This window comes from Anolis carolinensis, unplaced genomic scaffold (assembly GCF_035594765.1).
Source record: "Anolis carolinensis isolate JA03-04 unplaced genomic scaffold, rAnoCar3.1.pri scaffold_8, whole genome shotgun sequence".
Lineage (NCBI taxonomy): Eukaryota > Metazoa > Chordata > Lepidosauria > Squamata > Dactyloidae > Anolis > Anolis carolinensis.
The window spans coordinates 4,012,280-4,028,324 of NW_026943819.1; the positions used below are offsets into that span (position 1 = coordinate 4,012,280).

Consider the following 16,045-nt stretch of genomic DNA (forward strand, 5'->3'; position numbering starts at 1 on the left):
CCCAGCCGATCCCATGCTTACTTCTTCAAGGCTGTGGTTTTGTGGGCCTGGAGACTATAACCCTGGGATGGGATATACTTCTAACAGGTATCATGTATGCTTCAGCTTCTCCAACACTGCTTTGTCATATCCAAATATCAGCTAGTCCCTTTGTTGGATCAAAATACCACTCTGAGATATATGTATGCATTTAAAAGAAAGTTGAGTCTTGACAAGTTCCTGTGTAGGGCCTCTTTTCAGTCCATACTAGGTCAGTTTTGCGCCTTTCCACTGGTAGGTGTTTTTTCCCTTAAATATGTCCTTTTACTCAAAGAATCCTTGGGATTCCGCCCGCAATCCTTCTAGCTCCCTCTTGTGCAGGAATGGTACTGGTTTGGCTACATAAGGACCTGCATTTGGAGAATGAGATCACTGTTAGTTATGCCAGACTTGGCATTCATCAAAGCTGTTGCATAATCACATACAGACATTTGATATGTGAATTGAGTTGTCTTTCTTCTTGTTGTTGGGACCACACAGATGATTTTCATTACCACTGTATTATAGTAGATACCACTTGGTAAATTTTTGCCCATAAATGACATTCTCATCCCATCTCCTGTGCCAGCATTGGTGCTTAGGATGGAAGACCATGCCATCTAGTGGCTTATAGTGGTGGAGGCTCCTTCTTTGGAGGTTTTTAAGCAGAGGCTGGATGGCCATCTGTCAGGGGTGCTTTGAATGCGATTTCCTGCTTCTTGGTAGGGGGTTGGACTGAATGGCCCATGAGGTCTCTTCCAACTCTACTATTATATGATTCTATAAAAGCACTCATTGCTGATCTGGTGGCTGTGTGGCACATTCGCTGGTAACAGAACCACTTTGGTGTTCAGAGCAAATCCGTTTAAAGATGGACTATCTGGGTGGGTGAGAAACTGAATGTTTAAGTACAAACACGGTTGTAGGTTCATGAAGGAGTGAGGTAGGAGTCTCTTGTTTCAAGTGGATTAAAATCCTGTCAATAAGAACTTTGTTTTGCTTCTTTGCAGGTCGAACGTCCCCCTTCTCCATTTTCAGTGGCTCCACAGGCATCACTCCCTCCGGTGCCGCCACGGTTAGATCTCCTGCAGCAACGTGTCTCCAATCCTCCTGGAGCTTCAAGTCCAGGGACCACCTCTAAGGTACGACTGGGGCTAAAGCGGGAAAGGATGCAGTCATTCTGACTGTGAGGTTTTCCTTTCATCTGAGAAGATACCAAGATCTCCTGATTGCCATTCTCTTCCTCCCTAGGCTGCACTGGGCTCCCTCCACAAAGACAAACCTTTGCCAATCCCACCGACGCATCGAGATCTCCCGCCTCCGCCGCCTCCAGATCGGCCGCATCCGGTCGGGACAGAGAGCCGACCTCAGAGGCGGCCCTTGCCTTGCACGCCGGGAGACAAGTTGCCTCCCGTTCCCTGTAACCGCCAGGCAGAGCTCTGGCCCGTGCGGCCCATCCCCAAAGCGCCCGGCGTCTCTTTAAGCCCTGGCGAGCCTTGGGCAGGCCGAGACCTGACAAACCGGCACTCCCTCCCCTTCTCGCTGCCTTCTCAGATGGACTCCAGAGCAGAGCCCCACCGGCACGGAAGCACTCTGAGCTTGGACACCACAGCGTCTTCGGTAAGTGTCCCTCGGGATTCCTTTTTCACACTCTCGGGCCAGTCGAATTTTAAGAAAGTGGCTTAGGAAGGAATGTGGTGAGCACTTATTCTTTGGAAACACATAGCTGCCCATATTATTATCCCGTTTCCAGCATATACTTCTAGAAGCTCCACACTGCTGTTGATAGCATTTTAAGCCTAGCCCTCTGAACCCAGCAGCGATGCTTTGGGACAGGATTGATGGAGTGATGGGGTGTCTTTACAACAGTTTGTTCATATGAGTGAGATGCATTTAGCCTCCACATTGTCAACAGCTATATACAAAAGTTACGTTTTCTCTGAGCCTCTTTCTTAGCTCTGTATACTCAGCATGACTTCATGACTTCTAATTATTATTATTATTATTATTATTATTATAAAAGGGGCCCCGGTGGCACAGTGTGTTTATTTATTTATTTAATACATTTATATCCTGCCCTTCTCACCCGAAGGGGACTCAGAGCGGCTTACAAATTAAATTTACATACAATATTATATCATTAGCATAACACAATACTGGCAATAAATTACCATATTGTACTATATCTATATAACGTAATATTATGAATCATATTACATGTAATATATAATTAATATTATTATATTGTATTATTAGTGCTATATTGTATTACAAAATAATATTATTAATATTATATGCATGTTAAAGCGCTGAGCTGCTGAACTTGCGGACCAAAAGGTCGCAGGTTTGAATCCGGGGAATGGAGTGAGCACCCACTGTTAGCCCCAGCTTCTGCCAACCTAGCAGTTCGAAAACATGCAAATGTGATTAGATTAATAGGTGGGAAGATAACAGCACTCCATGCAGTCATGCTGGCCACATGACCTTGGAGGTGTCTACGGACAACGCCGACTCTTCGGCTTAGAAATGGAGATGAGCACCAACCCCCAGAATCGGACACAACTGGACTTAATGTCAGGGAAAACCTTTACCATTATTATTATTATTATTATTATTATTATTATTATTATTATTATTATTATTATTATTATGTCAGCCAAGAAGAAAGGCTTCCCTGGAGCTCAATACATGTTTACAGATATATATTTGACCCATATCTGTTTGGTCATATTTTCCCCTAAGCATATTTCCGAACAGTATAGCTACCCAGAGAATGCAAACCAACTACATCTAATGCCAATCATGTCTCTTACTGTTGCTTGGAATGGTTAGCAAGTGATACCTAGAAGTTCCTTCTTAGAAGAAAACACAAGTGCATCGAATGAGGATATTTGTTTCCCCCTCTTTCTCAAGTGACCTGCTGGTAATAGTGTTTGACATCATATTTCCTTGCAGAACCAACCCAGTGGGCTCCCTGCTGGTTTGGATGCTGAACACTCCAAAATAAAACCGTCTTCTTCTGCCAGTGCCATCTACTCCCTTGCTGCAAGGTATGTACTTTGGATAAACTTTGCTGATAAAATTTCCCAGACATGCAGCCAGTGCAGGTTTTCACACAGCTGGTTGCCAGTGACTGCAGTTCTGTGGATGGGTTCCTCTGTGGGAGCTGACCTCCTGTGTGCCCTAATTCAAGCACCTGCCCACTCTGTGATGCTTGACATGTCTGAAACGGAATAGGCTGATTATATCTGACAGGATTGTGCCTTTTATTTACACATTATTGTGTAATTTTTGGGGAAGATACTCCATTACCAAGTATTGAGGATCCCCAGAGCTGTCCATTTATGAAACCATCAAGGGTACAATGGATGTAAAGCAAGGAAAGTATCATGAATCTTAAGGATGGAGCACATTAAAGCTAAGCCAGGCATCAAGAGTGTTTTGTTTCCTGGAAAAATGAAGGAGGAATTGTGACCAGAGTTGCCATACAGTAGAGTCTCACTTATCCAAGACTCACTTATCCAACGTTCTGGATTATCCAACACATTTTTGTAGTCAATGTTTTCAATACATCATGATATTTTGGTGCTAAATTCGCAAATACAGTAATTACTACATAGCATTACTGCGTATTGAACTACTTCTTGTGTCATATTTGTTGTTAAACATGATGTTTTGGTGCTTAATTTGTAAAATCATAACCTAATTTGATGTGTAATGGGCTTTTCCTTAGTCCCTCCTTATTATCCAACATAATCGCTTATCCAACATTCTGCCGGCCCGTTATGTTGGATAAGTGAGACTCTACTGTATGTCCCTTTTTTGAGGGTCTGTTATAGGGCTTATTATAAAGAATGTTTCCTATATCAGGGTTGATAAGTTTTTCCTTTTAGACTCAAAAGGTTTTGGTGTGGGCCATTCATAAAGACAAATGCATTTTATGAATGCAGATACTTTGTCAGTGTTATAGTGAAATGCATAGCTAAGTGATATGAAATCAATGCTTTTATTTAGGTTCTAGGCAGAACGTGAACATATTTTCTTTTGTCATCAATTTTGGCTTATTTTGAAAACCTGACAATAGCAATAATGAAAAGAGACCAAACTGTCCAAGCAGCACTTCTTGACATTCCTGGCACCCAGGCCACAAACCAGATGATTTCCAGCCACTTGTTTTGAAGCGTTCTTTTTTCTATGATCTTCCTTACGCTTTGGGCTCTGATGCTTCTTCCCTCTCATCCTCAGACCGCTGCCTGGGCCAAAGCTGCCACACGGAGAGCCCTCCGAAAACGACGAAGACACTGAGTACATGTCGCCGTCCTCCCTGCCCCTTGTGCCGCCGCTCGCCTCGGCCGGACAAAAGCCTGAGGCCAAATTGCCTTTGGAGGCGAGCCAGAGTTCACGGTGAGGCAAGACCCGTCCCGGACAGAATGGCCTCTCTGTGTCTGCTCTGCCGCCCTTTCCCTTTATTTGTCTTTTCACTTCTCATGAGCTGAGAATAAGCAGAGACCCTTCGGAGCAAAAATGAACGCATTTCAAATCCATCTGAAAACGCAGTTTAAAGTTATTTGAGCCTGGAAAGACAGCTCCAAATGTGCTCTTGCTGTTTGTCTGAAAGATGCTTTTCTAACTGTTATATAATTTGAGGCTTTGTGTATGCGCATTAACTTGGGATGCAGTTAAGGCCCTCTGAACACCTTGGTACAGTCATAGGTTACACAAAAATCAGAGGGTTGTTGTATGTTTTCCGGTTTGTATGGCCATGGTCCAGAAGTATTCTCTCCTGATGTTTCGCCCACATCTATGGCAGGCATCCTCAGAGGTTGTGAGGTATGGAGAAACTAAGCAAGGAAGGTTTATATATATCTGTGGGAAATCCAGGGTGAGGGAAGAACTCTTGTCAGTTGGAGGCCAGCATAAATGTTGCAGATAATCACCTTAATTTGCATTGAATGGCTACATCTACTAGCTACTTTCTGTCTGAGGGCATTGTTTGTTAACTGCCCCTAGTTCCCATGTCTCAGAGTGTTGCTTCTTATTTACTGTTCTGATTTTTGAGTTATTTAATACTGGTAGTCAGATTTTGTTCATTTTCATGGTTTCCTCCTTTCTGTTGAAGTTGTCCACTGTGAATTTCAGTGGCTTCTCTGTGTAGTCTGACATCATAGTTGTTGGAGTGGTCAAACATTTCTGTGTTCTCAAATAATAAACTGTGTCCAGGTTGGTTCATCAGGTGCTCTGCTATGGCTGATTTCTCTGGTTGAATTAGTCTGCAGTGCCTTTCATGTTCTTTGACTCGTGTTTACAAAAATCGGTTTACGGAAAATGTCACGTCCAAAGGGGTCCTGTCAGTCAATAAATCAATCACATTATTTATATCCCACCATTTTCTCAAAATTGGGACTCCTGAGGAAGAAGGAACCCCATTTTCTTAAGCAATAGACAACCTGTGTCCAGCATACTTTCTCCTTGAGCGTAGGAATGCCTGTTGCCTGCTTCACAGATCCGGCATCACTTCTGAATATTCCCCATTTTTTCCCTTTCTTGCTTAGGGTGTTGGAGGGTGACGAGGACATGGATGGGTGCACCTACGAAGCCATGTTCAACATCCACTCGCAGGCAGCGCCTTCTGGTTCTGAGGCTGCCGCCAGCACTCTTGGTAAGTTTCCTAAGAGAAAGTGTGGGGTGGAAACCTACACCCAGGTTTTTAAATGTCCCACAGACCTTTCTTTGGCCTGTGGAACATTTACTGTATATACTCGAGTATAAGCCTAGTTTTTCAGCTCTTTTTTAGGACTGAAAAAAAACCTCCTCGACTTATACTAGGGTGAGGGTCCTGGTGGGCTTATATTTAGGTCGGCTTATACTCAAGTATATATGGTATATTTGTTATTTTTCTCTATGATTATTGGTATTGTTACATTTATTATTTTACTCTATTAATTATTATTACATTTATTATTTTACTCTATTATTGTTGTTAGTTTTACATTTATTTTACTCTATTTTTATTATTATTAGTGCATTTATTATTTTACTCTATTATTACATTTATTATTTTACTGCATTTATTATTATTATTACATTTATTATTTCATTCTATTATTATTAAAAGGATACATAAGCACATTTACATTGAAGAAGATGAAAATAATGATTTAATCCGAGTTGAACAGTCATATCTTAAATTACAGTTTGATGTAAAGATTCAAAAACATTTAAAATACTGATGCCTCAATTAATGTAATTTTATTGGTATCTTGGCTTATACTGGAGTCAATGTTTTCCCAGTTTTTTTTGTGGTAAAATTAGGTGCCTCGGCTTATATTCGGGTCAGCTTATACTCACGTATATATGGTAGTTTATGTGATTAGAGGATCCAAGGGCCTGAATGACTCAAGAGACAGCATGGTTTGATGTTGGAGAAGGACTTACACCATTTAATGTCTGTGTAGAAAAGATACGCAGAGGCAAGATTCAAAGCTGCCTTAAGAAATGGATAGGAGAGTGTCTGACTAATAATTGCCTGGAGACCATGAGTGTAGTTGTGGAAAATGGTCATTGCCAGGACTGATTTAACTTTATGAGCAATGAAAAAAATGGAGGAAAGGATTCTTTAAAAATCAGGATGTTTTTAATACTCAAGACTGAGTATCCATGAGGATTGTTCATAAGGCAAAGGAGGGGATAGGTAATATTAAAACTGTAGTTGTGGCTGTAATGTTGGTAAGAGAGGCATATTGAAGGTGTTTCTCTTTCATAGAAGAGTGGGGTGTTAGTATACCTTTGAAAATCTTAACCAAAGTACAGTAGAATCTCACTTATCCAAGACTCGCTTATCCAATGTTCTGGATTATCCAATGCATTTTTGTAGTCAATGTTTTATTATTTATTTATTTATTTATTTATTTACTACATTTATATGCCACTCTTCTCACCCCAAAGGGAACTCAGAGCGACTTACAAATCAAATGTACATACTTACTTACTTATTTATTTATTTACAACGTTTATACCCCGCCCTTCTCACCCGAGGGGACTCAGGGTGGCTTACAAAAATTGGCAAAATTTAATGCCCAAAATGCAATCATAAAAACAAAACAATATAAACAGATCCATTAATAACATTGTTAAAACACATTATAAAAACCTTAAAAACGTATATATAATTACAATATAATTACAATACATACACTATATTATTAGCATAGCACAATATAAGCATTAAATTACTATATTGTACTATATAATTTTATGGTAATATTATTAGTAATATTACATTTAATATATAATATATAATTAATATTATATTGTATTATTAATTAGTATAATATTGTATTACATTATAATATTATTATCAATATTATAAGTACATACGATATATTGTTTTCAATATATTGTGATATTTTGGTGCTAAATTAGTAAATACAGTAATTACAACATAACATGACTATGTTTTTTTCTGTCAAATTTGTTGTATAACATGATGTTTTGGTGCTTAATTTGTAAAATCATAACCTAATTTGATGTTTAATAGGCTTTTCCTTAATCCCTCCTTATTATCCAAGATATTCGCTTATCCAAGGTTCTGCCGGCCCGTTTAGCTTGGATAAGTGAGACTCTACTGTAATGGATATTTATGCGCTATCGTGCATTTTAAGTACCTAGGGTTGCAATGTGCTTGTTTTTAATAATTGAAACAGTCATTGCCATAAAGTCATTCATTTTAAATGTGTCTTACCTTCATTTAGCCTGTCCCTGGTACATGAATTATATATGATTCTGGAAGGCATTGGGATAAATGCAGACACTTTGAAAATAATGTTTCCCTCTTGGTATGGTTCCATACAATTGGAAAGCATTTGCTTACGTGCTGTTGGCTGTGCTATCCAATCCATCTCCCTCCAACGTTGTCTTGTTTGAGGTTTGGGCTGTCAGAGCTTCTCTTTTGAAACTTGTTTCCTTTGAAAGGGGTTGCAGGACGTCACGCTTGTCACTAATGCCATGGTCTTATTTATTCCCCCCACCTTGTCAGAGGGGATCGATAGCACAGCTTCCAATGCCACCAATGGTCCCGAGGAGTCGGAGAATGAGGAGGATGGTTACGATGTGCCCAGGCCAGCTCTCCACATGACCATGGCCCGGCGCACACTCTCCGATATCTCCAACGCAGCCTCTGCCTTCAGCCGCGCTTCTCTGGACGGGGAGGTCCTAGCAGGTGTGTAACCCCAGCACTGAGTGTTGTGCATCTTTATGCCTTTATGAACTTCCAGGGAGTTAAACCCAATCACATTGGGTAGCACATCCTATCATCCCAGAATGGACCTTCACAGAAAGCCCTTCGCATCTTGTCACTGCACTCCTTTTAATTAATGCCTATTAATATGAGAGATTGAATGCACCCTTTCTGTTCTGCAGTGCATTCAGTGGAGCATTCTCATTTCCCTTTTCTCCTTCCATAGTTTTTAAAAGAAACAAGGAAGTGGCCGACAGTCTGGTTTTGAGCTGTTCCTTTTTCTTGCATTCCTCGGACGCTCTATATATAGTCCGGTGGCTACTTCTGCTTTGAAATTGTGAGCCACTTTTTTTTTTCGTGTCAGGAGCAACCAGAGTTGCTTCTGGAGTGAGAAAATTGGCGTTCTGTTTTTGATGTTTTTACCATCCTTGTGGGAGGCTTCTCTCATGTCCCCGCATGGAGCTGGAGCTGATAGAGGGAGCTCATCCGCGCTCTCCCCGGGTGGGATTCGAACCTGGCAGCCTTCAGGTCAGCAACCCAACCTTCAAGTCACAAGGCTTTTATCCCCTAGGCCACCAGAGGCTCCGAGGTGAGCCACATGAGTCCCAGCTCTTAACTCTCTGAAATGTGTTGTTGAAAGCTTTCATGGTCAGAATCACAGGTTTGTTGTGAGTTTTCCAGGCTGTATGGCCATGTTCCAAAAGTATTCTCTCCTGACGTTTTGCCCACATCACAACTTCTGAGGATGCTTGCCATAGATGTGGGTGAAACATCAGGAGGGAATGCTTCTGGAACATGGCCATACAGCCCAGAAAGCGCACAACAACCCTCTCTGAAATGTGTTGGCATACATCCCCTTAAGTTTACTTTGTATATGATATGGTATTTGTCACTTAACTGGTGTTCTATGGTCCCTGCTGTGACCTGTTGCTAAAGTTCAGTGTTACCAAAATGACAGCCATTGCCTCGCTTCCCTTTGCGTCACTTCCTTTTGCTTCAAGAAGTGCTATCCCTGTGGCCTTATGACACAGAAGCACATTCTGTAGGAGCTTCCCAAATTTAATTTTTATTGACTGCCAAAAACATGCCCACTTTTGTGAATGTTAACTATGGCTTCGTCTTATTTTTTGAAAGAACGCAACTTCTTATTTGTTCGTCCCTTTAAGTATCCCTTTATTTCTATGATTTGAAGTCCAAAACACCTGGAGGGCTGAAGTTTGCCCATACCTGGGCTAGACTCGAAGGCTTTCATGGCCAGGATCACAGGGTTGTATGTATGGCCATGTTCCAGAAGTATTCTCTCCTGACGTTTTGCCCACTTCTATGGCAGGCATCCTCAGAGGTTGTGAGGCATGGAGAAACTAGGCAAGGAAGGTTAATATATATCTGTGGAGAGTCCAGGGTGTGGGAAGAGTTCTTTGTCAGTTGAAAGTCACCATGAATGTTGCAGTTAATCACCTTAATTAGCATTGGAAAGGTTTGTCTCTCGCCTGGGGGGCATCCTTTGTTCAGAGTCATTATCCATCCCTGGGGCTCCTCTGCCCTCAGAGTGTTGCTTTCCATCTACTGTTCTGATTTTTGAGTTTTTTAATACTGGTAGCCAGATTTTGTTCATTTTCATGGTTTCCTCCTTTCGGTTGAAGTTGTCCACATGCTTGTGGATTTCAGTGGCTTCTCTGTGGGAAGCAATACTTCCAGAATACTTCTGGAACATGGCAATACATGTTATTAGGTTTCTTTCATCGGGGTATTTTAATCTAATGATTTTATCTTACATTGTTGCTATAGTCCCCCCCACCTTTGAAGTTGACTGAATTGCATCGGTGGTTGTTTGATATTATTACTGTTGCATAAACTTTGTTTTAAATTCTGTTTTATCATCTTCTTGTGTTTTAACTCTGTATATTGTTAATGTATTTGCGCTGTTACTTTTGTAACATTGTGAGCCGCCCTGAGTCCCCACAAGGAGATGGTGGCAGGGTATAAATAAAGTTTTATTGTTGTTATTATTATACAGCCCAGAATACATACAACAACCATACATAAATATACTTGAAAAAGACTTACATACCTGACTGTACAAAGGGACGTACATCTCATTGGAAGGAGTGTCTTGTTGTGAAGAACTCCTGGCTCAGAAGTGTATGTTTCTTCTTCCCAATCCTGTTTTTCTCTCTCCTCCAGGTTTCTCTGACGGCGCCCAAGTTCCAGAGAGGCCCCCCAAGCCCTTGCCGCGAAGGATCAACTCTGAGCGGAAAGCAGGCAGCTGCCTGCCGGTGGGCGGTGGAGCAGGGCCGGTCCCTGCCGCCGCCTCCCTGCAGCTCTCCAGCGAGATCGAGAGCCTCATGAGCCAGGGCTACTCATATCAGGACATCCAGAAGGCCCTCGTCATTGCCCACAACAACATTGACATGGCCAAGAACATCCTCCGGGAGTTTGTCTCCATCTCGTCCCCGGCCCACGTGGCCACATAGCACAGCCCCTCGCTCTGCCTGGGACCCCCTGCCTGGGCGGCACCCTGCCCAGCGTCTTCCTAGAGGAGTTCATAGGCTCCTGGAGAGACTTCCTGAGAAGTCAGGCCTGCCTCGACGGAGCGTCATCGGTCATCAGGGTTTTATGCGATTCCGGGTGTCAAAAGCGAGCGGAGTGAAGCGGAGCGGATAGGTGTGTGTCCTCGACAGTCTGTGTGTGTCTTTTCCAGAGTCTCCCCCGACCCCTGCACTTTCTGATTTGAGAGAAAACGGACGTGTTGTGTTTCGATAGGTATGCCTAGGCTCCTCTACTGGGCTGGGATATATATATCTATATGTCTCGTGCTGTGAATTCAAACTGGATGCCGGTCTCTCGAACGGCATCTCCATGTCGCTCATGGCGTGCCCTCGCGTGGTTCAGGGCACCGGACGTGGGCCTTTTTGCTGCTGTATGTTTTGGCTCAGGCTCTTGAGACCAGGTCCTAGACGACGGAAGAGGTTTCAGTCCTTTCCTTCTGTTATAATATTTCCCCATAGGCGTGCTCCCTTCCGTATTGGCAGTCAGGTCCACTTTCTTCTTGTGCTGAGTCTCTTCCTTGCCAGCGTTGCTTGCCACACACTGGATTGCAAGGCACTGTAGATGCTGGACTGTTCTCACCTGTGCCGGTGAGCCTCAGATGCTGCTTTATTTCCCTGTCCTGAGCATTATATTTGGAAGTCTTTTCGCGTTGAATCCAGACTGCTGTGGAGCGGAGTCTTTCAGCCGTCGTCTTTCAGCACTCCTGGTGCTTTCGCTGGTTGGCACAACATATGGCATCTTTGCCACTCCACCCTCTCCTTAGTGAGCTTCCTTTCAAAGTGGGAGATAACCACCTTCTGGGCCTTTCCCTTATTGATTGACGTATGTTTAACCTCCCAAGAAAACCTCTTCCCAGCTCAGCAAGAAAAAAGCACTGCTCTTCATAAAAGGGATCTTTTTCTCTATCCTTGATCCATTTGAGATGGAAGCTCAGACCTTTTGATGGGTGACATGTCACAAGGAATTTTAGTTTTTAAAAAATTAACCATCAGTGCTGTGTTTGAAAAAGAATGAAAGTTTTCAAGTTGGATGGCAATGGTAGAAAATGGTGGATATGGGCCTGGACAACCACAGTCAGGCGGGCAGCTTGTGTTCAGAGGACTTTCCTGTGACAACGAGATGTCTATCTTGACATACATTGCATGCTTGAGTCTAAATAGCATTGGTTTCTCTTTTCCTGATAAAGAAATGCTATCTCTTCCACTGAAAGATGTCACCAGAGGAAAACTGCGCTTGTACGAACTGTGTTTTGCTTTACATGGACAGCTTTGATTGGAAATTCTGGCAGAAGACGTTTGTTTGTGCAGGGATCTGTTGTCGACGGGTCACTCACATTGCATGGGGAAAAGTGTGAAGATTGGAAGCCACTATTGGCGGTCTCTTGCCGTAATGCCGAAGCTGAGTCACTGGCTTGGCCAGCGGTGGCTCTTGCATAACTTTTCCTGGCCCAGGTGAAGAGCTGTCTGAAGCCAACGCCTCACTGACGCTGCATGCATGAGACGCTCAGCAACAACATCAATCCAATTTTGGTGTTTCCATGTGAAACATTGAAGTCTTTCAACCTGGCAAGCCTCAGTGTGTTTTGTAGGGTTTGTTTTGATTTTTCAGATCCTGGTGACATGTATCAGTGGCTGGATGAACCCTGTCTGTAGAGTAAAAAGAGCTGTGACTGGGCAATTCCTTAAGAACTAAGTGACCTGTGCTTTCCTAAGTTGGTAGGATCGTGGAATACTCCCTTTTTCTCTCCAAAGGGCCCGATGACTGCACATTGAGTTGGGGTTCGGTTTGCTAAAAACTGCAAAAGCCAGTCGGAAGAAACTGTTAAGGTTAACATCACTGAGTTGGCAACCAGCCTTCATTGCCAGCTTGCCCAAGAATGCCTTGTCCAAAGGAGCAGCACCAATGTGTGTCTCTGTGGATAATGGGGCACTTGTGAGACGCTTGAAACACCTTCTTTTGACTGCCGGGACCATTCCAGAAACTAGGTTGAGCCTTGTCGCATGTGTAGCCAGCCGGCGGGACTTTTCTGCATGTGTCCTCTCTGTCCACATCTTGTGTCTTAAATAACTTTTCTTCAAGCGGCTCTTTCCTCCTCCAACCAGATGAATGTCTTTGTTTGCAAGCACAAGGGGAGGCAGAGCGGAAAGGCTTCCCGAAATGTAAATCCTGCTGCTTTTAAATCCTATGTCTCTTGCATTTTTTTAAAAAGCTGGACTTTGTTTTGACTTTAAAGCCAAATGTATAGTGCCTTTCGAGAGGGAAAAATGCTGTAATCACTAGGCTTTGATCCGAAATAGAAGAGACGGATGGGGAGACTTGACTAGGGAAAGCAAAAGAGATTTTCTTTATATTCAACAGCTTGGAGGATGGCATGTAGCAATTCACCTTGGCAAGCTTTCCTGCCTTTAGCCCTTATAGTAACCATGCATGGTTGCCATTGATGGCTGCTGAAGCTTGAAGTGGACACAGGTATATTTCAACAAATGATGAGGCTCATCCACAAACCCAAGCTGTCCCTAGTCTTTCCTCCTCAGTAAAAGAAGCTGCACATGTCCCATCTCAGCAGAAGCGTGAGAAATTGTGGTGTGTTCCATCCAAAAGCAAAAAGAAAACTCCAATCTGTCTCCTTCCTTTCTTCCTATCCCACATTTGACCAGAAACAAGGGATATTTGGTGCCAACTTTCCTGCTGTCCTTAAGACCTCAGTCTACAAAAAGAGGGACTGAACATGATCCATCAGGGTCTTCTCTTGTACTATTGAAACCCTGGTTCATTTTTCTTCATTGTGCAAAGTTTTCCTGTGGATTTCGTCTTTGCGTCTTCGGCATTCAGTGCCTGTTTGGCTTCCAGAGGTTTCTCTATTTTGCCTTCCTTTTTTCTTGTGGCATCAGCATGCTTTGCGAACGCCGCCCCTTCCAGGAGCCAATTCCGGACCATGTTAACCAAGCCGCCGTTTTAACTCACTGACAAAGAACATTGCTGTCCTTGGGACTCAACCCGCAAGAGGGAAAAGACGGAAAGGTGAAATTTATAATTGGGAGAGGGGTTAACCAGTAGCTTTATTTCTCTTGAAGGTCGAGAACCGATTTAATATCAGTGTTAAAAATAAAAAGAAAAGTCAGATTTTCACTATTTTAAAAGTTATAATAATGTCATTAATATAAAGAAAAGTATATTAGCAGTATTTAATCCTTTCAGACCTGTAAAGAATAAGGACAGAAGGTAAATATTCTTACAGAGTAGCTGAGCTTTAAGGTTCATTTGGTCTAAAAAAAACAAAGTCCTCATTTTTGTTCTGCCAGATGCATTGTTTAATGTTTTAGAGGTTATACTAATGTTATTTATTTTTTATTTTTCATTCTCGTAAGCTACCCACTAAAGAGCTTGTGAGGGGAGGGGAGGAGCGGGAGAGGGGAAGATTTATGGTATTCCGTGTGTGTTGGTTAAAAGGAAAAACAAAACAAAAAACAGAAGTTTTATTTTTAAATAAATTTCTTTGTTGTAGCATACGATTGTGTCGTGTCCGTTGTGGCTCCCCAGGAACTGAACTAATTTTCCCAGCAGCGAAAAGAGAGACATCTTTTTGGATAGGTTGCTCCCCACATAAGAAAAAAATTTTGGTGTCCATGGAAGCAAAGCCTAGATCAGTCTTATTCCTGATTCCTCTTTCAATAGGATGGATCACAGTCGTAGATCCGCCTCTGATGCGGTAACCTGTATGCAAAGGATATGTGGCGAGTTCCTTTTGCAGAATGGATTTCCAAGTTGTCTTTGCTCGTCCTTTATTTCTTGTGACGTGTGAAGAAAAAGCAGGGAGGCACTAATTTATTTGGAGTCCAGACCCAGAAGCTCTTAGAGACAGATTTGGAGGAATCGTCCCTGTGCTGTGTAATAAGCCTAGGTCACATTATTTTATTACAAGCTTTGGTATTGGGGTTAGGAATTCGGTAATGCTAGTCTTGGTTTGGTTTTGCAATTTACAAATGGTCCCAGTAGAAATGCGTATGCCTTTTTGATAGTAGGATACACATGGGTTCAAGCATCAGTGATTATGGGAGAACTACAACTTCCATCATCAAGGCCCAGTTCCCTCCAAACCCTGCCAGGATGTTAAAATAATCATGTTGGGTATGCGTTCTTGGTTTGGTCCAGATCCATCATTGGTAGGTTCACAGTTCTGTTCGATTGTGAGTGAACTACAACTCCCATCTTGCTGCATCAACCCCTCCCCCCCAAACCCAACCAGGATTTTCTGTTGGTCATTTTTTTTTATCGTGTCATAAGCAACTAGGAGCTTCCGGTGGCTCAGTGTGTTAAAGCGCTGAGCTGTTGATTATATTATTCTGGAATTGCATTATATGGGTCCACACTTAACCATATGAGTCTGGAATTCCACAATATGAATCTACACTGACTATATGATTTTGGAATTGCATTATTTGGGTCTACACTGACCATATGATTCTAGAAATGCATTATATAGGTCTACGCTGACCATATGAGTCTAGAATTGCATTAGATGGGTCTACATTGACTATATGATCCCGAAATTGTATTATATGGTTCTGCACTGATTATATGATACAGGAATTGTATTATATGGTTCTACAATGACCATATGAGTCTGCAATTGCATTATATGGGTCTACACTGGCCATATGAGTCTGGAACTGGATTATATGGTTCTACGCTGACAATATGATTCCAAAATTGCATTATATGGGTCTACACCATATGATTCCAAAATTGCATTATATGGGTCTACACCATACGATTCCAAAATTGCATTATATGGGTCTACACCATACGATTCCAAAATTGCATTATATGGGTCTACACTGGCCATGGAGCCTCCGGTGGCTCAGTGTGTTAAAGCGCTGAGCTGTTGAACTTGCAGACCAAAAGGTCCCAGGTTCAAACCCAGGGAGGGGAGTGAGCACCCGCTGTTAGCTCCAGCTTCTGCCAACCTAGCAGTTCGAAAACATGCCAATGTGAGTAGATCAATAGGTACCGCTCCGGCGGGAAGGTAACGGCATTCTATGCAGTCATGCCAATGGCCACATGACCTTGGAGGTGTCTACGGACAATGCCAGCTCTTCAGCTTAGAAATGGAGATGAGCACCAATCCTGATTCAGACATGACTGGACTTAACGTCAGGGAAAACCTTTGCCTTTTTCTTGCTTAAATATCTGTTCTCCCCCATCCCTTTCCCCAAAAAAGCCAACTCGAAAGTAGTTTTA

General features: G+C 42.5%; 1 protein-coding gene across 1 annotated transcript in view; it reads left to right on the forward strand.

Annotated features, from left to right (window-relative positions):
- cbl (Cbl proto-oncogene) overlaps window positions 1-14,313 on the forward strand; it is a 37,893-nt gene extending 23,580 nt beyond the window's left edge. Inside the window, exons 10-16 of the mRNA XM_062961152.1 lie at window positions 1,029-1,160; window positions 1,270-1,638; window positions 2,974-3,068; window positions 4,264-4,422; window positions 5,571-5,677; window positions 8,054-8,236; window positions 10,439-14,313. Of these exons, the coding sequence (XP_062817222.1) occupies window positions 1,029-1,160; window positions 1,270-1,638; window positions 2,974-3,068; window positions 4,264-4,422; window positions 5,571-5,677; window positions 8,054-8,236; window positions 10,439-10,728 (1,335 nt within the window). The 3' untranslated portion in view covers window positions 10,729-14,313. The remainder of the gene's footprint in view (window positions 1-1,028; window positions 1,161-1,269; window positions 1,639-2,973; window positions 3,069-4,263; window positions 4,423-5,570; window positions 5,678-8,053; window positions 8,237-10,438) is intronic.
- Window positions 14,314-16,045: the final 1,732 nt, after the last annotated feature.